The 22,487-nt window shown below is 51.6% G+C and overlaps 1 protein-coding gene across 2 annotated transcripts in view; it reads right to left on the reverse strand.

Moving 5' to 3' along the window:
* Positions 1-22,487, reverse strand: part of RNF220 (ring finger protein 220) — a 226,181-nt gene that overhangs the window by 24,174 nt on the left and 179,520 nt on the right. For both annotated transcript variants that reach the window (XM_084786562.1, XM_084786563.1), the window contains exons 3-5: positions 14,602-14,734; positions 5,468-5,513; positions 1,581-1,682 (exon numbers count right to left, since the gene is read on the reverse strand). In XM_084786562.1, the coding sequence (XP_084642688.1) occupies positions 1,581-1,682; positions 5,468-5,513; positions 14,602-14,734 (281 nt within the window). The remainder of the gene's footprint in view (positions 1-1,580; positions 1,683-5,467; positions 5,514-14,601; positions 14,735-22,487) is intronic.

The raw sequence follows: 22,487 nt of genomic DNA on the forward strand, positions 1-22,487 counted from the left end.
ACAGAGATCTATCTGCCTGCCTCTGCCTTCCAAGTGCCGGGATTATAGGTGTGTGCCACCCTGCCCAGCTTTATTTTTTTTTTTTAAAGAATTTTTTCATTATTATTCCCTTTTTGTATGTATTGGTGTTTTACCTGTATGTATGTATGTATGTATGTATGTATGTATGTATGTATGTGTGTGTATGTATTTGCACCCTGTGTGTGGTGCTCACAGAGGCCAGGAGAGGATGTTGGATCTCTTGGGGCTAGGATTCTAGATGGTTGGGAGCCCAGGGTCCTCTGGAAGAGCAGGCAGTGCTCATAACCACTGAGCCATCTCTCCAGCCCCTTGGTCTATGCGTCTTAACTCCGCACTGAGGAGATGCCAGTGGAAGCTGGGGTTTAGCCTCCTCTTAGACCTAGAAATTTGTTTTCTTTTTCTGAGTGGTCCTGGGATAGACCCATGCCAGGCTAGTGCTCTATTGGTGAGTCACGTTCCTAGCCTCTAGCTATGCTTGGCACTCCACTCTGGAAGCTTAGCATCCCAGTGCCAGGATGTCTGCTGGGAGGAAAGGGTGTCTGAGACGATGCCTGCATGCCAGCATGGACCCTGACTGTCTACCCAGGTGTCCCTGCAGTTCTACCATTTCACAGCAGATCAGGTTCTTTCCCCTGTCAAACTGGGGCTCCCTGGAAGACTGCTGTCTTTTAAGCAAACAGTCCTTGGAGCAGGTTCTTGTTTTCTGCCATCTGAGTGGTTCTCAAAAGCAGGGCTTGCTTGCTCTCTCTCTCTCTCTCTCTCTCTCTCTCTCTCTCTCTCTCTCTCTCTCTCTCTCTCTCCCCCCAGACCAAGGTTCCTGTAGGAAGGCCTTTCTCCTTTCTACTCAGAGGAAGCCCACGTGGTTACGCAGGTGCTCCCTGGTCCCCTTCCTGCTCTGATCTTTTAGGACAGCAGGCTTGTCTTCTGCCTGTTTGACTAGGATACCCACAGGCAGTGTCTACCACCTTCTCTCCCTGGGCCTGATACCGAGATCTGGCAGGAACACGTGCTTATTTGGCTCCAGGAATCTGGCTCCTGAGGTCAGAAATCTCCAGTGGGGCTGGAGAGATGGCTCAGCAGTTAAGAGCACTGTCTGTTCTTCCAGAGGTCCTGAGTTCAATTCCCAGCAACCACATGGTGGCTCACAACCATCTGTAATGAGATCTAGTATCCTCTTCTGATGTACAGGTGTATGTGGAGGCAGAAGACTGTGTGTAATAAATAAATAAATAAAAAAAAAAGAAATCTCCAGTGATCTTGGGCTATGCTTCCAGGCCCCTCTTAAGACACAAATCCCATAAGCTACTCCTTAATGGATAGGATGCTTCAGAGGTGCTCAGAGCCCAGCAGAGCCCCCAGAGAACTTGGCATCTCACCCTAAAATCCATCTGCTTAATAAGGCCCATGCCCTGACGCCTGCGCTTTGTATGTTGACTTGGTACTGGGCTCAAAGGCACCCAACACAGCTCCTGTCTCTTCAGGAGGAGTTAGCACCCTGCCCGAGCTTGACTCTCTCACAGGATGAGATTACTTCAGGCCTCCTGACACACCCTCCTCACCTGGTATCGGTCCGAGTGGTGCAGGTCATCGGTGGCAGAAGAGTGCGGTGAAGCCGTCGGAGAGTCTCCTTCCCTCTTGATGGAAGCAGACAACAGGAGAGACTGGAAGAAGAAAAGGACACATGGCCCCAGGCCAAGTGAGACCCACATTCAGTGCCCAGGAGCTCCTGCTCTTCAGGGAGTTTTAGAAGTGAGACAGAAAACCCGAAGGGACAGGTTAAGCACAGAAGTCCGGTTGTGGAAAGGATGGACAGTGTTAGGTCTACATATAGACCCTTGCTGGGTTTTGTTTGTTTGTTTGTTTGCTTTTGTTTTTTTTTTTTGTTTTTTTTTTTTTTGTTTTTTGAGACAGTGTCTCACTCTTAGGCCAGGCTAGCCTGGAACTCCCACTGATCCTCCTATTAAAGCCTCCCGAGTGCCGAGGTTATGGGCATGGACCACGGTACCTGGCTAGACCCTTGCTCCTGCAGATCTCTACCTGAGTGGAGAGAGATTACTGACCCAAGCAGGCTTTGTTCTTCCTTCAAGAGCAGACAGTCTGGGACCCACTTGGGGGTAAAGCCACATACCTGCCGCCTTGCCTGCCCCTAATACAGGCTGATGGCAGCCCCTCTATGGAGACAGTAAATTAAATAGTATGTATGAGTTTCCAGCGTGAAGCTGGGGATGGTACGCTGGGTCCATTTAGCCCTGTGCTGTGGCGATGACCCCAGCAAAAACCCCCAGCAAAACTAATCCCCCTCCGTCAATCCCGGGTGGCCTCTTCTACATACGCCCGCAGTGTAGATTAATAAACTGTCTGCTTTAAATTGTGTGAGAGCACCGCAATCCTAAACACCACATGGCATGTTCCGACCAAGAGCCAGCTCTTGCTAAGGCCTGTTCAGCTGCAAATGGGGGTGGGGTGGGGGCCTCAGAGGCCTGAAAATAACCCGTTCCCCCCTCCCTCCCTCCCTCAGTCTGCACAGCTCTGAGCTAGAAGCACACAATCCCCTAGAAGTCCTCCCCAGCCTGGAAAACCGTGCCAAATCGCCAGTGACAGCCCAAAGAAAGCAATTTGGGGAAGATGGAGCGGTCATTTATCCTTCATCTCTGACTGAACCTTAGGATGTGACCCGCATGCGGTGGCCAGGCTATACATCCTCAGGCAAGGACCCTAAGAAGTGAGGGGGCCTGGTCCCCCAGCTGCTGATGTGCCAGTGTACCCTGATGCAACCATAGCTCAGAGAGCCAGAAGAGGGAGGAGGCTACCGAAGGCCTGGGATGGGATTGCCTCCGAGTGGGATTCCTTCACTGACCTCATGGACGGCCTGGTGGGTGACAGCCCCAGTCAGAAAGATACCAGGCAATGTTTTCCCCAAGGCAGAAAAGAAAGCAGTGTGAGGGTCCCCCAACAGTAACAAAGCTTTTCCCTGTCTCTGTCTCTGTCTCTCTCTAGGTTAGAAGCCCTGCGAGGCCTCAGCATTACACCTGGGGCAAGTGGAATAAAAAAAGGTCACTGGCGCTTTTTAAACATGGACCAAAAAGCAGTAAAATGTGTTTTGAAAAAAAAAAATCCTGGCATTAAATCATGACTTTTTGCCTGGCTCTTCGCCTCATTAAAAGTGGCCTTTTGGAAGGTAAAATTATCATTGTAAGCGATAAGATCTTTAAGAAAATAATTCACGGCTTCTTCACCCTTTAATATGATAGCCGCCACCGGCTAATTTTTTTCTTAATGGCAACGAGGCCATCAATCTTGTCTAAGGGCCCCTCGCCCTCTCCTCCTTTTCCTCCCTCCCTCCCTCCAGCCCTCCCTCCCTGTCCTCTCAGACTCTCGATTCAACCTTATGCTTTCTACCTCTTTCTCACATGACCTGATTCCCTAAAGCTGAGGTCGAGGCCAAGGGGAAGCCAGAGACTGCTCAGCTTGGCAGTGTTTATATGGAAATAGGTGAGCAGTGGTTCCTTTTTCCTGCATCTAGTGATGCACGCCAGTGTCATGCATGCCAGAGATGGCAGGAATGTGTCCATGCTTAAGACTGCCTGGGTATACATTCTGACCCATGGGTCATGCATGTGGAAGGTATGCATGAAGAGTGTACCTGCCCGGGGTGGTCCTTAGCACACAAGCCCTTCTGGTTTCTGTGTCTGAGCCCCTGCCCTGCCCCTGCGTTAGAAGCTTGGTCATGACCTTTTAGTTACTGCACCATTAGAAAGTGCAGTCTGGGCCAAGCAAGGCCTATGTGGCTTCCTGCATCCTCCAGTCCACAGCTGCCTGGCTCCCCATCCCTTTCTTTTCCAGGCCTTGGCCAGGATCTGCACAAATCCCAGGCTGGGCTGGGTTCTCCAGTTCCTCCTTTCGAAGTTAGCTGTGACTTAGCAAGTTTTGAATGAGGGCGAATAGTTTACCTTCTACCCCCTTTAAAAGTCCAAGGGCGGAGGGGCTGGAGAGATGGCTCAGTAGTTAAGAGCACTGACTGCTCTTCCAGAGGTCCTGAGTTCAATTCCCAGCACCCACATGGTGGCTCACAACCATCTACAATGTGATCTAATGCCCTCTTCTGTCATGCAGGCAGAGCACTGTACACATAATAATAAATACTACATCTTTGAGGGGGAAAAAAGCCCAAGGGAGGGTTGGCCAAAGTCACAGAAGTGATACTTGACATTGGCTCCTTTTCTCAAAATTGCTCTCAGACTTCAGGCCTTTCACATACATGGGCCTTTCTCCATGCCCCTTTCCCTGCTGGCCTGCTGACACCCAGACATTTTGGCACAGCTTTTCCTTAGGGGACCGAGAATTGCGCTCTCCTGTGACTGACCCTCCTAACCCCCTCGCTTTACCTTAATCTGTTCTTATCTCCCTCATACTGCCACTAACTGAATAAATCTGTTCCCCAAGGTTCACCACCTACTTGACACGCCCCTCCCCCCCAAGGAGAGTAGTGTGGGGACTTCTGAGAGAGGGGACAGCAACATTAAGCAGAGGGACAGGCCGGGTATCTAGTGAGCACCTCTCCCTCCCCCATCTCCATCCCCTCCCAATCACCACCTTTGGGGAAAGAGTACCATCTCCTCCTTGTGGGAAGAGGTCATGTCAGTGGCTAAGAGGGGACATTTGCTCTTCATCTCTCTCTACCTGATGCATTCAAGGTTCTTTCACAGTTTCTGTTCTAGGGAGCTAACTCTTTCCTCAGACAGACCTGGCATCTTCTCTGGTTCTTTGGTAATCACACACACACACACACACACACACACACACACACACACACACACAGGGGGGGTTGTTGGGAGAGGGGTCAGGGTCTGGGAAGATATCTGGCTCCTGGCTCCTGGCTCCTGGCTCCTCTCTGTACTGAATTCTGTACTTTCTTTCATTGCTTACAACTCACCTTCCTCCTTTGAGTCTCCCCAGCTTTGGTGTCTGTGTTGCCTACACCCCAGGCCACCTTTGACCCTCATCCCTCTCCTAGCTAGAAAAAGAAAAGGTCAAGCCAGGCGTGGTGGCGCACGCCTTTAAATCCCAGCCCTGGGGAGGCAGAGGCAGGTGGATCTCTGTGAGTTCAAGGCCAGCCTGGGCTACAAAGTGAGTCCAGGATAGCCAAGGCTACATAGAGAAACCTTGTCTCTAAAAACCACACACACACACACACACACACACACACACACACACACACACGAAAAAAAAGAAAAAGAAGAAGTCAGAAAATCTTTTTATACAGATGGATTCTGCACCTCCAGCCACACCCCAACATACCAAGCAGCCCTAGGCATCGGGCTGATACCCAAACACTGGAGGCAGAGGCAGTGGAATCTGTGGGGCGTGGCCTTTGTCTCAGGAGGGGCCACATCTTGGTAGGCCTAGGTTGGGACAGGCAAGAGGGAAAACATAACTGGCCACCTACCTTTGGGGTGCCTGGAGCCATGGCATCCTTCAGAAGGGAATTTTTGCTGCCAAGAAAGAAGAGAATAAGGTGACCATTCTACCTGGTGCCCAAGCCATGTGAACAAGGGCAGATGGGCAAGTTAAGGCCAAGAGAAGACATTTGCAAGTACCACATAGTCCAGCCAGCTCAGCCTAGCTCCACCCAGTACACTCAACCCAGTGGCCTAGCATCTGGCTCAGCTTCTACTTCGTGCCAAGGACAGTGCTGGCCCCTAGGAGGGGACACAGGTACCAGGCAGGGTATCTGAGAAAGGGGCTTTAGCTAGAGTCAGCCCTGAAGAATCTGTCTGTCCTGGAGGTCCCTTCTCAGTGTTCCCTATTCTTAGCTTGCTCTTAGTTCCTACGGGACTGGGGTGATGGGGCTGACACGACTCTTGTCAGTTCTCCCTCCAACACGCTGCAAACCGTGTTAGGCTAGGAATGATCTCCCCCTGATTCAATTTGTCAGCCCCAGGCCCTCCGGCATCGGGTGGCAGGCAGGAGAGAGCCGGGCCCTGAAATATGGTGGGCAGTGCAGAGCAGGCGGGGGCTGGGGTGGAGGTGATGGATGGGTTGTGGGGGAGGCAAAGACTGTGTTTAATAACAAAATTGGTATGCAAGGCCACATTCCACGCTAAGCATGAGTGATCCAGAGCCACGGAGTATTACAAATCCCGCTAAACAGATGCTGACAATGGGACAAGACGTATCAAATCAGATCCACTTCAGAAACATTAATATCCCTGTCCCTGCCCCTTCCTGCCTGCTGCCCCCACTACACTGCTGCATCTGTGCTCGCACATTGGATCGAGTGCATGCACGGACACTCATGCACACCCACAAATACATGCTCACAGAAGGGTTGTTGATACATGCACAGAAGCAGACATGGCCCATTTTCATGGGCTCTCCCCATGGATACACATACAAAACACACGTGTAGATTACATCTGCAGACACACAGCTGGAAAGCAGACTCGCAGGTACATAGAAAGCAGAATATAGAGCAGATATGAACTGAGTATATACATAAGGAACACAGCAGATGTACTCAGGCACCCATTAGGCCAAACAGAGAAATGCATGGTGTGCAAGCAAAAGCATAGGCAGAAATGGCTAAAGTAGTGACTGCCAGTGCAATAAGGGGTGTGTGCACACCCAGGGGACTCTTGGCAATGTCTGAATATACATATATGTATATACATACATACGCACCTAACATATGCTAGACAAATGTCCCACCATCCTAAGCCCCTAGAGATAGTTTTGATTGATTTCTGATTGTTCAAACTGGGTGTGGAAAGGGAGTTGCTACTGGCATCTAGTGGGTAGATGGTGTGTAACAACCTATACTGTCCCAGACAGTGCCCTCACAGAGAATTATCGGACCCAAAATGTCAATAGTGCTGAGGTTGAGAAGCTCTGGTCTCAAGGCACATACACAGACTATCACTCTACCAATAGGCACACAGATGCAGGAAGTCACACACGGAGACTCAGACATGCATACAGATGCACAAGGCCACAGGGTCACTCCCAGAGACATGGCCATAAAGACAAATTCACAGCAGCCATGCAGACTGGATGAAGAGCCCATAAACACTTGCAGAGATAGGCCTATGAGCACTGACACATTCAGACACACGCCTACCTACACTAGCAGACATTTAACGGATGATATGCACACGACAGTGCAGAGGCCGCCAGTCTCCACAGCAGGAGAAGGGCCGTGTCTGAGTGTCAGAATATCAGAACAGAGCAACCAATCTGCTTACACAACAGGGGCGGCACAGAATAGAGAGGATTGCCAGTAAAGTTCCTACTCAATTATGGTTTGTTCATTAGCGGTCTATGCCTGGCCCTAATGCAGGCACTGGGCATACAGAGAGGAAGCCGAGCTGCCTTTAGGGAGTAACTGGTTTGTTAGTTCACAACTCTTTTTTTTTTTTTTCCTTTTGGTTTTTCAAGACAGGGTTTCTTTGTGTAGACTCGCTTTGTAGACCAGGCTGGCCTCGAACTCACAGTGATCTGCCTGTCTCTGCCTCCCGAGTGCTGGGCTTAAAGGTGTGTGGCACCACGCCCAGCTCTCATATCATATCATATCATTTCTTTCTTTCTTTCTTTTTTTCTTTTTTTAATGGTTTTTCAAGACAGGGTTTCTCTGTGTTAGTCTTGGCTGTCCTGGACTCGCTTTGCAAACCAGGCTGGCCTCGAACTCACAGCAATCCACCTGCCTCTGCCTCCTGAGTGCTGGGATTAAAGGCGTGCGCCACCACGCCCGGCTCTCAGATCATTTCTTAACCTCTTCATTCACTCAGTGAACAAACATGCGCATCACTATTCTGCCCACAAAGTGAGCTATCTGCTGCACACGGCTGCCGTCATACTTGACCCTGGACTGGCATCTGGCTGTCACCCATTGAGGCTGTATAAGGTGACATCAGAAATTGAAGCAATGACAGAGACAGACCTTGTGAGTGTAATCTCACTGAATTTCTAGCAAAACTTTACAAAGCTGTGGACTAACAGGTTAAATGACACCTCTGTGGTCACTCAGTCCACGGAGGGCTTGGAATTGGGGGGGGCGGGGTTATTTTTATTTTTTAAATACTGTCTCTGTACAATTACATAGGACTTAGGCATAGTGTAGAACACTGAATTTCTTTTGGTGGCTCTGCAACTTTGGTCAGGGTCTTGCTGGTCCTGGGCTCATCTCCTTTGCTTGTAAGTAGAACGGGTGCCATTTGGGGTCAGGATGTCCAGCCTGTGCTCTGGCAAGCCCATCTCCTTTGCTTACACAGGGCCAGCTCAGCCTCCTGCCCTGCCTCTAAGCAACACTCCCTCCTCCTCCTCCTTCTGTCAACCCCTTCAACACCAAGTTTTCTTGGTTTCTCAGAGAGCCTGAAAGCCTGGTGAGTGGCTTGCCTTGGAGGAGAGAGGTCTAAGCCCTGAGCTGTCAGCAGCCTGGCTCCCGCCCAGCCCATCAGCTGTGCCTTCCAAGCCCCTCCCAGTTTCCACAGCCCGCCCCCAACAATTTTCCTTCCTTGCTCAAGTCACTGCTGCCTAGTGATCCATGGGTTTTAAATTATAACTGGGACCCAGGAAACGCGTTCCTAAGTACAATATTCATGGGCTGGGCTGACACTTTTAATTAAGGTGATTTACACTGAATTATCCTTGGAAATAAAGAAATGGTGCACTGCCCGGGAATAAACCATCATCACCAGCGCCTTTGTAAGTTACACTTCGTTTTAATCTATTTGGGGAATTGTTTATCTAGTTCATTACCCAACCAAACACCGAGGCCGGCCTTAAATAAGGCTTAAGTAGGGCTGGGGGCGCTGCTCTCTCCACACCCGGCCTCTCCTTTAGAGCTACCCAGTCTCCCTTTAGATTTTTTTTTTTTCAGCCCTTTTAAAGCACTTCCAAGAGAAAGCTGTTTCCCAGCGCAGAGAGGGCTAGCTTTCATAGAGGAGACCTCCAAGCTCAGGTCCCACCGGATAAGCCCCACTTTCAGCTCTGTGAATGTTTCACGCCCAAGGCTGTGGAAACTCCTTTCTAGGAGCCACGGGGTGGGGGTGGGGGTGGGGGTGGGGGGCGTCTCAGAGCCGGTCCCTGCCCCTGCCCTGCCATCTTCAACCTCCATCTACGGCCTTGTCTGTCTCTCTGTACACACACATCTAGGCTCCTAGCCCAGCACCATGCCAGAGGCATCTTGGTCTCAGCTTACCCACAGCCCTACCTGTTGCTTCCCCTCTCTGACTGTGGCCGTCACCTCTACCACACTGCCAAGCGTCCAAGTCAGAATGTTTTCTCCTAGGAAGTATCCTAGGGAAGTCCCTTGGCTTCTCCTTCCTCCGTCCTCTTAAGCCCCTCTTCTGCATCCCCTGCTTTCAGCCACTGTCCCAGGGCAGCCTCATCAACTGTCCCCTGGACCCTTGGTTTGCCCCCCCCCCCCCGTTCCTGCCCCCAGCCCACTCCTCATACTGGAGCGTAACGTCTCACTAGCAGAAGGGCCGTCCTCTTGAGTGAGAGGCCCTTCTGCCTCTGTGTTTGACCCAGTGTGCCTCTCTTTGTTCTAAGTAGCCAAGTCCTTGGGTCTAAGGGAGCCTTTGTTAAGGTTCTAGATTGGGAAAACCAGGATCAGGTGAGGTAACGGAGGGGTGTCACTTGGAAAAGTGTAGCGTTGAGCCGGAGAGAACCTTGACTGCTCTTCCTGTAGGGACTTGGTTGCTCATGGGTACCCAGGTATGCTCATCTCGTCTGATTTCAGGGCCTGTGTGTGCAGACTGAGCTGTGTGTGGATGGGGTATGTGTGCATGCATACATGTGTGTCAAGCCTGTGTTCGTGAAAACCAGCCTCCTTTGCTTAGGAGCTGGAAGGTCCCCCGCTTCTTTTGTGAGCCTCGAGGTGCGTAGACAGGGCATACATAGGACCTGCCCTGGGTTGTTGGGCAGTTGGAGGCAGAAGGCAGATTTTTTTTCCACCTGGAAAGTTCCAGAAGTAGAACCACCTGGGAGGCTAGCCTGGCAGCAGCACCCAAAGGCTCAGGGGGTGGGCTAGGGTGAAGAAGGGACAGAGAGGGCAAAAGAGGCAAAGGCAGGGTAAGATGATGAAGGGGGGGGCAGTTTGAGAGAAGAGAGGGGTCACTACAGAAAACAAAGGGAGAGGAGCCAAGAGGAGACAGGAGTAAGGCAGAGAAGAAGCCAGAGGGCTGGCCAGAGGGAGGAGGACTTGGCCACAGGTCATGAATAGGGGAGGTCCACATTTGGGCTCCCACCTCCTGTGGGACTGACTCAGTTTCCTCATCCGTGAACCGCTTCATCTGTTCATGCTGTTGATGGTGGGGAGAAGGAAGACGGGTGGGGTGGATCTCAGGAGTTCAGGTGTTTCTGTCTTTCCCCATCCTCCTTTGCCCCTAATCCCAGAGCCAGCATGGGGCGGGGCAAGGGCAGCCAGGCTGGGGACCCTCCGCCCTCGCTGCCCGTCAGCCCGGAGGGAGCTGACACCTCCTTGGGAATTTATCACGCACCCAATTACAATGTTAATTGGCAAGTTCCTGAAATCAATTAATTCGCAAATTTTTTCCAATTAAAAATCCAGATAAATCACAAGGGCGGTGGCGGGGCTGGTCCAGCCCGCAGTCCGGTGGGCTCAGCGGCCGCGGGGAGGGGCGCGCGTGGGGAGGGGGCGCGGGTGCGGCTGCCCTTGAACGCCTTTGCCGGCCGGTCCGACTGTCAGCGCGCCGGGCGCGGCGGGGCCGAGACAGATAAAACCATCGACCCGTCGCCGCCAGCGCTTCGGTTTTATCGATCCGACGGGAATTTCACTTGCTGTGCAGATCCCGCTGTCCGGCTGTCAGACACTCGGTAGGGAGGAGGGCGTGCCAGGGGCGCAGGGCGCGCACGTGCTAAGGGCAGCGTGGGTCTTAGGGGGTGCAGGGATAGGCCCGGACGTGAGCAGACAGCCGCGAGGTGTGGGTGCTCTGAGAAACATGGATGATGAGGAATTTATGCAGGGTCACGAGCAGGGGTAGAGCAAGAAAGGAGTGGGAGCGATGCCCTGGACCGTGAGGGTTTGGCAGCGGTGAGGGTGGGGGTCCTCGCCGAGGAGGCAAAAAGAGCGGTTTTCCAGGGCCAGGGAGGCGCACTGCCCAAAAAGGGCTCTGCAGGCCCCCGAGTTTTCTATTCCTGGGTGAGGACCCCTTCGTTGGAAGCAAATTACCCAGAAATCCTGGGACAGCCTGCAGGAATATTTCTTTCACTTTCTGTCCCTGACAGGTCAATCCCAGGTGTGTGAGCGATGGGGGAGGGGAGGCGGGGCACTTGTGTCAAGGCTGCTTGAGAACAAATTCTATCTTTACTGCTAAGTGGGCAACCTTAGAGAAGTCACTCAACATGTCTGCGCCTCGGCTTCCTTATCTGTAAAATGGGAGTTAAATCTATAGCCATACACCACACTTAGCAAAAGCCTGGCAACACATCTGAAAGTGGTCCCATGAGGTGACATTGCCTAGTGACAGTGTGGCTTGTATACATACACTCTATGACGCTCACACGACAAAAGACTATCTAAGGATGCGTTTCTCAGAATATATACCCGCTGTTGAGCAACGGATGGCCGTATCACCTACTTCAGAGTGCAGGATAAATAAAGCGCTTGTCAGATAGTGAATGTTCCAAGAGGTTCGATATTATTACCACTGTATAGTTTCTGTGGGGCTTTTAGAGCGTGCCCACAGATTCTTTTTGATAGTCTTGTCTTTAAGAATGAGAGCTTTAGCCGGGCGTGGTGGTGCAGGCCTGTAATCAGGGAGGAGGCAGAGGCAGGCAATTCTCTGTGAGTTCGAGGCCAGCCTGGGCTACAAAATGAGACCAGGACAGCCAAGGCTACAGAGAGAAACGCTGTCTCAAAAAACAAAAAACAAAACAAACCAACCAACCAAACAAACAAAAACACCCAAAAAACTAACCAAACAAAACAACAACAAACAAATGAAAACAAAAAGAACAAGAGCTTTTAGAGTATAATTCTCCTCCCTTGTACGGGCTGGGCTGGAGAGATGGGTCAGCCAGTAAAGGTTAGGCTCACAAGCAAAAATATGATTATGGGCTGTGCTTGGTGATTCACTGGCTTCCTTCCTTCCTTCTTAGTCCCTCTTCAGGCCTCTTTCCCTCTCTGCCTTCCTTTCTTCCTGTCTAGAGAGAGGGCCTCACTACGCAGCTCGCTATGTAGCTCAGGCTGGCCTCAAATCCTAGGTACTTCAGAGTCTGGAATTACAGGTGTCTACCACACCCACAGCGACCTGGGGAGCAGAAGCACTGGTGTGTAGACTTCCGGGGAAGACCCCCCCCCCCGGGGCTTCCCTTGTGAGGAGCTGAGCTTTCCTGCTGACAGCACATCGAAGTGAGCTGGCCTGGAAGCATCCTGCAGTCCAGTCAGACATCAGAGGGCTGTAGCCTTGGGTGACATGTTCTCTCTAGCCTCAGAAGAGAACCAGAGCTAGTGGCCACAGCTACCCAAGGTCACATAGCTGTGTAGTTCTAGAACTGGTTGGTGACCCATAGGAACAGAGACATTAAAAAAAAAAATCTATTTATGTATTATTATGTATACAGTGTTCTGCCTGTATATGCACCCACACGCTAGAGGAGGACATCAGATCTCATTATAGGTGGTTGTAGCCACCATGTGGCTGCTGGGAGTTGAACTCGGGACCTTTGGAAGCACAGACAGTGCTCTTAGCATCTGAGCCATCTCCCCAGCCTCAGAGACACTTTTTTCACTGTGTGTGTGTGTGTGTGTGTGTGTGTGTGTGTGTGTGTGTGTGTAGGTCAGAGGGCAGCTTTGTTATCTCCTGGGGGTGAAACTCAAATCCTACAGCTTGCAGGGCAAAAGCCTTTACCTGCTGAGCCGGCTCACTGGCCCTAACAAATGTCTTAAGCCATTCAGTTTTGGGGTACTTTGTAACAGCCAATAGGTGACTAGTACTTCCTTCAAAATCCCTCCCTCAGGAAGCCTTCCTTGCTCTCTGTTGGGTTTGGTGCCTCCCACAACTCAGGTTCCTCCCACATTGCAGCCTCTAGCCCTCAGGGCTGGTGTTTCAGTCCTTTCTCTGAGTCCTCCAGGGCAGAAGACGTTATGGGACCCCTGCGTCTTGCATCGGTCAGGTCTAATGGCTTGAAATGGGCAATGGGGTAGGAACGGGAAGGCTGTTCTCTGCAGGGCACGTTGTGGTTCCTAAGGATGGTTGAAGCCCTGTTTCTATCCCACGTGCTCTCGTAAATTTATTAATTAATTAATTATTGGTTTTTTGAGACAGGGTTTCTCTGTGTAGCCTTGGCTGTCCTGGACTTGTTTTGTAGACCCGGCCTCAAACTCACAACGATCCGCCTGCCTCTGCCTCCCGAGTGCTGGGATTTAAGGCGGGGTGCTGGGAATTGAACCTGGGTCCTTTGGAAAAGCAGACAGTGCTTTTAACTGCTGAGCCATCTCACCAGCCCGCCCTTCCCCCATGTGCTCTTTTAGAATACGATCTTGTCACTCCCACCAAAAGGGATGCATGTCGTCCTGCCGTGGATCTGAGTGGATTTACAATGCCTTGATCAATAGAGTACTGGAAGTGACAGCAAATGACTTCCAAGGCTCAGTATGAAAAGGTGATCGGGTTTGGGTAGAGCTCCGTGGTAGATAAAGGCTCTGAGTCTGATCTTTAGCTGCACTCTCCCACCTCAGTGTTCCATCTTGGTGGCTAGAACATTTTGTGTTGGACACCCAAGCTGCCACATAAGGAGTCAAAGTACCCCGAGGCTACCAAGTGAAGAGGAGCCCCACCTAGGCCACCGTAGAGAAACTGCATGCAAATGCTTTAGACCCCATCTGCAGGTCTAGCTGACAGCCAGCGTCCATCACCAGACGCGTGAGTGAGGAACCTCTAGACGGTCCCAGCTGAACACCCAACATCTGGAGCGGGCATAGCCGACCCCTCTGTTCCCTGCTGAAATTCCTGACCTCAGAGCACTTGCTTCATACTGTTCAGTTGGGAGGTGATAAGTTACTTCTCATCTGCCCCCTGGATGTTCTGGCTCCTCCCCAGGGATCTGGAGAGGGTTCAGTCTGGTCCTCAGGCAGAGACAGATAGAGGAGGGCTGGGGTGAGAACACACAAGCGCATTCCCAAGACTGCTACCTCTCAGTCCTTGAGGTTTATGGAGAAGGTGCTACTTTTCCCCTGAATAATGGGGCTGGGCTGGACCTCTGATAGAGCTGCCAGGCCCTGTACCTGCTTTTATCCCCGCCCCAAGGACCCACACGGTGGTTCTGGGCTTGCGGCAGTGGCGGCAACTGGCTCCCTCCTGCCCAGCTTCCCTTATTCTGAGGCTGGAGTCTGATAATTCAGTTTCCTTCATGCCCCCAAATCCCTCCAAAATAAAGTGAGAAACAGCACTGAAAGCACACAAAGGCAACATGGGGCTCTGGTTTCTCCCCCAGAGACCTAGCAGCTAGCCTACCCAGGGGAATCCCCATCACCCCCCACGCCCCCCCCCCGCACCTCCCATACCCCCATCCCCCCACACCCCCACCCCACAGGGGGACCTCCTAGATGTGGCTTACCTGGCAGGCAGTTGGGCCAGCTGCTCCAGTTCCTGCTCCATATGTTCCTGCAGCTCGCTGGGCCTCAATAGGACTTGGCAGATGGGGCAGATCGGGGCCTGGCTGTCAAACAACGCTACTGCTTTCTTCTTACCTGGCCAGGAAGGGAGAACAGACACCGTGAGCAGAGCTGCTCTCTAGAAGGAAATCCAGTGTCCCAGGCCTTCAGCTGTCTCAAAAAGAAAATAAAATTAAAATAATAAGAAGCACTTATATGTGTACGTGTGTGTTTGTGTGTGAGTGTGGGCCTGCGTGAACTAGAATGCACACGTGGAGGCTGGAAGCCAGCTTTAGGAATCTCACTTTTTGAGGCATAGTCTTTCTTTTCTTTCTTTTTTTCTTTTAATCTTTTCTTATGTTTTATTTAAAAATGTTTATATGGCCGGGCGTGGTGGCGCATGCCTTTAATCTTAGCACTTGGGAGGCAGAGGCAGGTGGATCGCTATGAGTTCGAGGCCAGCCTGGGCTACAAAGTGAGTCTAGCACAACCAGGGCTACATAGAGAAACCCTGTCTCGAAACAAACAAACAAACAAACAAGAAATGTTTATATGTATGAGTGTTTACACACACACACACACACACACACACACACACACACACACCCCACACATATGTGCACCACAAGCATGCCTAGTGCCCACAAAGGCAGGAAGAGCTCTGGGTCCCCTGGAAGTGTAGTTAGAGATAGTTTGTAAGCAGCTGTGTGGATGCTAGGAATTGAACCTGTATCCTTTGCAAGATCAACAAGTGTTCTTATCCTCTGAGCCATCTCTCCAGTCCCAAGTATCTCTCTTCTTGTTTCTGCTGCTGTGCTGCACATTCCAGGCTGCTTGTCCCCCAAGATTCCGGGGAATTCTCTTGTCTGTCTGTCCCTCCCATTTGCTGTAGGAATGCTGGTGTGACAGATGTGAGCCACTGCATTTGGCTCGGTACATGGGTTCCAGGGACTGAACTCAGGCCACCAGGCTTGTACAGCAAGAAGTTTTACCTGCTGAGCCACCTCTCTGGCCCTTCCTTTTCAAAAGATTTATTTATTTATTTTTATTATGTATACAGTGCTCTGTCTGCATGCCAGAAGAGGGCATCAGATCACATTATAGATGGTTGTGAGCCACCATGTGGTTGCTGGGAATTGAACTCAGGACCTTTGGAAGAGCAGGCGGCGCTCTTAACCACTGAGCCATCTCTCCAGCCCCTGGCCCTTCTTCTATATTTTTGAAATTCACATTCTCCCCATTAAGGTCTCACTACTTAAACAAAACAAAACAAAACGAAAAAACTTTTCTGAGATTTTTATTTTATTTGTATCAGTATCAACCTCAATGTATGCCTGCACTATGTGTGCAGTTCCCTCAGAGGCCAGAAGAGGGCAACAGATCCACTGAAACTGGAATTACAGATGGTTGTGTGCTTCCATGTGGCTGCTGGGAATTGAACTTTTCCTTGCTGAGCTCTCCAGTCTCTCCAGTTCCCTGGGACCTCTTTAGGCCCAGTAGGTCTCACTACTTCTGCTGGGTAACCTCACAGGTGTCTTGTCGATCTGGTTCTGAGTTTTCTCTTTCTAGAATGTCCTTCAAGCTGGGTGCGATGGGCCACGCGTGGAATCCCAAAACTAACGAGGTCAAGGCAGGAGGGCTTCTGTGATGCTAAGGCCAACCTGGACTACAAAGTGAGTTCAGGCTAGCCATGGCTACAGAGTGGACTCCTATCTCAAACTAACAAAAAAGCAAAACAACAACAACCAAACCCCCACAAAACCACCAGCCAACCAACATGTCTCCAGTGCACATGCTCACGGAGGGCTGGCTGGGAGCTACAACTCTATTTCCAGTCTGGCACCAATAGTGACCAGAACAAACCCTTCTAGGAAGGATCCTCTAGGTAGCCTTGCTCTTTCTCCCTCTGACTGAGCCCCTTCTTTTCTCACGCCCAGCGCTCCCCAGGCTGCTTACAGGCGTGGTTCTGAGAAACTCTATCCACTCAGAAACCTTCCTAGCGCTGCCTGGTAGTGGAGGCCATGACTGTAGGACAACATTCTGTGTAGTTCTAGACACAGAACCAGGGCTTTGCCCGCACCAGGCAGATGCTCTTCTAGCAAACCACATCCCAGCCCCTGCAGCAAAGACTTCCTTAGCTGAAGTCTGCATGTTCTTCCTCACTTGTCTTTCTGTTGCCTGGAGAAGGTCACACACAAGCAGCTTTTAGACAGATAAAGACCACGTGTGTCAGTGATGACCAAGGTAGATAGGTGAGTAGGGTTGCCAGATTAAATGTAGAATGCCCAGTGAAATAGATACACAACCAGTTCTTGAAAAAAAACAAACAAACCATAATTATGTCTTATATACTGCAAGGGATATTTTGATACTTAGAGATCACTGATTTTTCTAAAAGCAAATTTACTTGTATGTCTGATATTTTTATTTGCTAAATCTAGCAACCCTATGCCTGAGGAAATGCCCAGGCCAGCCTGGGCATGAGAGGCTGCCTCCCCCTGACACAGACTGAGGAGGACTAGGCCCCTGGATGCCTGGATTGAGTCATCTGCAGACTCTAAGGACAGAACAATTCAGTGTGTGTGTGTGTGTGTGTGTGTGTGTGTGTGTGTGTGTGTGTGTTCTGGGGAGTGGAAAAAGAGAGGCCTTGCACTCAAAACACCCTACCCTTCACCGAACTGGATATCAAAGTGTGCCACAATCATGTAGGAGGGGCTCCAGCCTGTGTGTCTAGGTCTTTAAAGAATGGAAATGGTCCTACTGTGTGTGGCCCCACTGTGTGCCACCTGCCTTGGTAGCTGTGCCCTGAGTGCTTAGGTGACAGCTGGAAGGCAGTGCTGAGTAAAAGAAGCAGCTATGGGCCTGACATAGGAGGGCTTTGCTCTTAGTTCTGCCTCTCTGGCCACCTCATAGGTGGGTGGGGCCTGAGGAATCCTCCAGGCTACCATCTTCAACAGATGGGGAAATGGAGGCTCAGAATTGGATAGGGGCGTTGAGCTTGGCTTTTGGTCTCAAGGCTTTATTTATTTATTCAACAAACATTTATAAATGAATGATTCTATTCCATTCTTGTTCTAGGGAAAACTGGAACTCAGAGATAAGTAAAACACAGTCTTGGTTTCTAAGAGGTCACAAATTCATGGTAAAGCCAGGAGAGAAAGCCAGGTAGTGTGGGTGAGACCCAGGAGTGAAGCAGGGGCTATGAGGGACACTGTGAGAGGGGTGGAGGGACCCACAGGGAAAGGATGGGTACCCAATGGAGGCACAAAGGATGAGTGAGGGAGACAAGGTAGTTAAACAGGTCACTGACTAGGATCTGGGGTGTAAAGGGGGACATGATGAGAAAACAGGATACAGAGGGATCCAAGACATTGGGGGGTGGAGGCGGGGCTTGGCCCTTTTGTGGCTGGGATACCAAGTTCAGTTCTTTGGGTTTTCTACAGTCTAGATCTTGCTCTGCGTCTGGGGTCAGAGGTCAGTGTTCTCACACACTTGCTCACATTCTCTTGCTTTTCTTGTGCTTGTGCTTTTTTCAACCTGGACCTCAGTTTCCTTACTGGATCCCCCTCCCTTTTTTGGCTCCCAGCTTTGGGGAGAGCCCTGCAGGAATGAGCTGGGGGGGGGGTCAACATACAGCCTATGCCCTCTATCTCACCTCGACTTCTCAGATGTTAGAGTGGCAGGTGTCAGTGCGGTCATGCACCCCCCCCTGCTTCCCCTCCCCCCGCTGTGTTCCCTATAATTTTATATTGAGACCTGTGGTCATGACGTGGATTTTACTGCACTAACGACATGGCCTGCCCAGGTTTAATGACAAAATCCATACTCTGGCCCTGGGCCTGCTCCTCGTTTGCATAATTCCCAGAATACAGCTCCCTGAAGCTTTTGACCTGGGCCATTACAGCGGCCATAAAATGGGCCATAAAACCACTGGGGATGGCCAAGAGGAGGGGCCCATGGTCTTGCTGGGGTGGGAATGAAGCCTTCATCCCCAGACCTGTCCTAGGCTCAGATGGAGTCATCCCCCCTGGCTTTTTTTTTGCATGGTTCCTAGGATCTGGCAGTCTACGTCGGGGCCGGTGAGGAGCGAGGAGGCCCCTGGACAGGCCTCCGAGGCTTGTTCGTGTGACATAGGTTTCCTTCTCTTAACAGTGTGAGCAGTATCGCAGGTAGGTGGCTGGAGCCACCAGAGGCAGCCCTTCAAAGGACACTGGCTCCTTGAGTAGCCCTCGCCCCAGCCCTTGAGAGATCCTCCCAAGAGCCAGGCAAGGCCTTTTGCCACAGGTGACATCTAGGTTTCTAGCCTTGTTTAAACCCCAGCACTCCGGGAGGCCTGGCTTCCTGGGCGATCAAGAGCTTGGCCAGCCCGGTGGGGAGCCTCGGTGGGTGGGCTACCAGGGGATGGGGACAGGGACTGGGCTGAACTGTCAGTGCTAAAGATGATGAATGTGGGAGGTGAGGCGGGAGGCCCAGTGTTATCGGCAGTGGATGGCGGGGCTCGAGCGCTCCCCGCTTCTGCTAATCCCCGGGCGCTGCCTCAGCCCTTGCACTGATAACGAGGAAATGGGACTGACAACAATTTTTAGCTGAGAGATTCTTCACCAAAATGCCAGGCGGCCGGAGGTCTGACAGCGCCTGATTGAGTGTGTGAGTGTGTGTGTGTGGGGGGGAACGGCCGCCGCCCCCCTCTCCTCCCATGCAAAGATGGATCGCTCATTCCGCCTCCCGTCCACATTCATTACTGCCTCCCTCCCCACCACCCCTGCCGCGGTAGGGGCTGCCACCTCCACATCTCCGCTTGCCATAGGTATCCTCCAAGCAGGAGGAGGGCAGGGAGGGAACTGGGCCCCCTGACCTCAGCCTAACACAGGGCAACTCAGCAGGACCTGAGTCAGTCAGGTGCTACAGGGGAGGCTCTGTAGTTGTGTGACTGCCAGAGGGGCTGGTTCCCTCGCTAAGTGGCTGGGCTAACTTTACTCCCAGACAGCGGAGGGCCTTCAGTGGAAGCCTCTAAAAAGGGTGTTGACGTGGGGGAGCGAAAGATTAAACTAGGGTAACACTTCTGCCCCGCCCATTCCCCCCAGCCTTTTCAAGTACCCAGTTAAGGGAGTGGGTGGGCAGTAAGGTGGGGGTTACATCAACACTCTGCTGCCCACCCCCTCTGTTGGGAACTCCTCACCATTGGAACAGCTGCTGCATCTCCATCTTCCACTGGGAGCATGTGAGAGGGATTCATGGGACCTAGTTGCCCCTCTGGCTGGCCTGTCTGCTTTTTCAAAGTTCTGTAGCCAAAGGGTTCCTGTTCTCCCTTTGTCCCCAAGCACCAATTCCTGTCTCTGCTCTGCAGGCCATGAAAGGCTTGGCTGGACAGGGAGCTGTTCGTGGGGCCTGTAACATGAAGCTGAGGCAGGAAGATTGGCATGGCCAGCCTGAGAGAGCTTGTCTTAGAAAAAAAAAAAAAAAGAAAGAAAGAAAGAAAGAAAAAAGTAGCCTGCCAACCTAAGACAGGGAACATTAAATGAAGGTGAGGGTAATTCTAATGACAGGAGTCAACGAAGCAGGATCTCTTATAGGCCAGGCTAGCTTCAAACTTATTGCATGTGGAGGATGACCTTGAACTTCTGATCCTCCTGCCTCCATCTCCTGAATGCTGGGATCATAGGCAAACACCACCAAACTCAATGCATCGAGCTGGGGGAAGCAGACCTAGGGCTTTGAGCAAGCCTGGCAAGCATTCCACCAACTGAGGCACACCTGCAGCCTGCTTGGGCCTGGGCCTTGGAGACTATGCTCTCAGCCATGCATGTCCTCTCCCCATGTCACCCCTGCCCAGTACCCTTCCATTGCCTTGTGACAGAGACACAGGACAGAACAACAAGCAAAATCCTACAGTGTTGCTGCTTCCCAGCCGTGCTAAACACAGGCCAGTCGCTTGGTTGTTGTGAGCTTAGCCTCCCCTTGTGTGAAATGGGGGATGATCTGTAACTCCTAGGGCTGTTGTGAGGCCGTAATGAAAGCAGAGCTGCGTACAAGTGAGGAGTCAGCCATTTTCTTCCTTCCTTCCTTCCTTCCTTCCTTTCTTTCTTTCTTTCTTTCGTTTTTCCTTTTTCCTTTTGGTGCTTTGAGACAGGGTTTCTCTGTGTAGCCTTGGCTATCCTGGACTCCCTTTGTAGACCAGGCTGGCCTCGAACTCACAGTGATCTGCCTGCCTCTGCCTCCTGAGTGCCTGGATTAAATGTGTGCGCCACCACCGCCTGCCTGGCCAGCCACTCTCTTTCTAGCAAGGCACCGGCTCAGGCCTGTTGTTTGTGTCTACATCTATCCTATACCAGCACCTGTCTCCCTTCCGGGACTGACTGAGATCAGCGGCCCTCCGGCAGGTGGCTGGCCTTGGCCCTTCAGGCCCTTGTGGGATTTCTCCTGTCCGTCCACACTCCTACATCTGCTCACTGGCTTATATGCCAGGCTTTGTAGGAGGGCAACGAGTTCAGTTTGGGTGTATTTACTTGGAGGAACTGTGGGAAAGGCTGAAAGATAGGTCAAGGAGACGCTCACTCGCAGCTAAGAACCGAAGCTCAGCACTGTGGGCTCGGTGCCTAGAGCGCGGTCCGGCCTAAGGTGCGCAACCCAGAAACACCAAGCACGTGACAGGACGGAGTGCAGAGAGATCAGCTGGGAGAGTGCGCACAGTAAGAGGAGTCTGGAAGAGAGCCTCCTTTGACCGTAACAGGCGAGGGACATTTTAGTCATCAAAGCCCTAGCAGGAACGGTAAGGAGAAAGAGCGAGACCAAGGAAGAGCGAAGAGAAGTTCCACAGAGCGAGGGATCCCATCCACGCCGCGAACTGAGCCAAGAGGTCAAGACAGCAGCCACCCATGCTACGCAGAGCATGCCGTCTCCGTTTCTCTCCATCCATCCATCCATCCATCCATCACGGACCCAAGCCATCCCATCATGCCTCCCTGCTTCCCCCAATCACCTCTTCTTCCCTCTCTTCTCTCTAGAAACCCTCTGGATCGGTGCCTCGGCTGAGCATGGGACATGAAGAGTTAATGTGCTGACAGACGGCATTTTTTACCTTCAGTCAATATGAACAAGGCCCCAAGACTATGACTCCAAACATCTGGATTTCATCAATATGTGATCTGTCATCGTATATTGGCATTCCCCAGTCCCCGCGCCAGAGCAATGCGGCTGGTTTTATTAATACGTCAAATACATTATCCGTGTAATACACTTGTCTGGCTGGGGCCTCCCGCTGGGGCGGGGCGGCGGATTTGAATGTATGATGAATCAGTTTGCATTACATGTTCGTAAGTCATCATTTGTCAGGATTAATAGGCATCCCTGGTCGAGGAGGTGGGGGTAGGGCAGGCAATGAGAGATGTGTATTTAGCTGTGGCCCGTACTTATCTGCAGGTGCCCAAGGGTGCCCTGAAAACAGCTGTGCACCCACTTACCCAGACCCCAGGGCAGCAGCTGGCACTCAAAGGACAGAGGTGACATTTTCAGATGTCCCCGTGTCACTTGGAACCAAATAAGCCTATTTGTCTCTGCTTCGGGCTTGCCAAACAACCTCAAAGATGGAGCGAGGGCTGTTTCCACAAGCCTGCACTCTTTCATCCCTTAGGCCTCAGCCTGGAAGTTTTTCTCTCAGGGAGGCTTCCCTGACTCGTCCAGACCACATCAGGTGCCTCCTCTGTGTTCCCAGACCCTCTTGTGTTGCTACTTTCACAGCACTTGTGCTGTGGCCTGTTACCTGTTACCATCTTCAGAATGTGACTTTCATGAGGGGGGAAAAATTAACATGTCCACGGCTACAGACTCAGCATCTAACAGAAGGCAGGGC

This window comes from Acomys minous (genome assembly GCF_964271855.1).
Source record: "Acomys minous genome assembly, chromosome: 6".
In the NCBI taxonomy this organism is placed as follows: Eukaryota; Metazoa; Chordata; class Mammalia; order Rodentia; family Muridae; genus Acomys; species Acomys minous.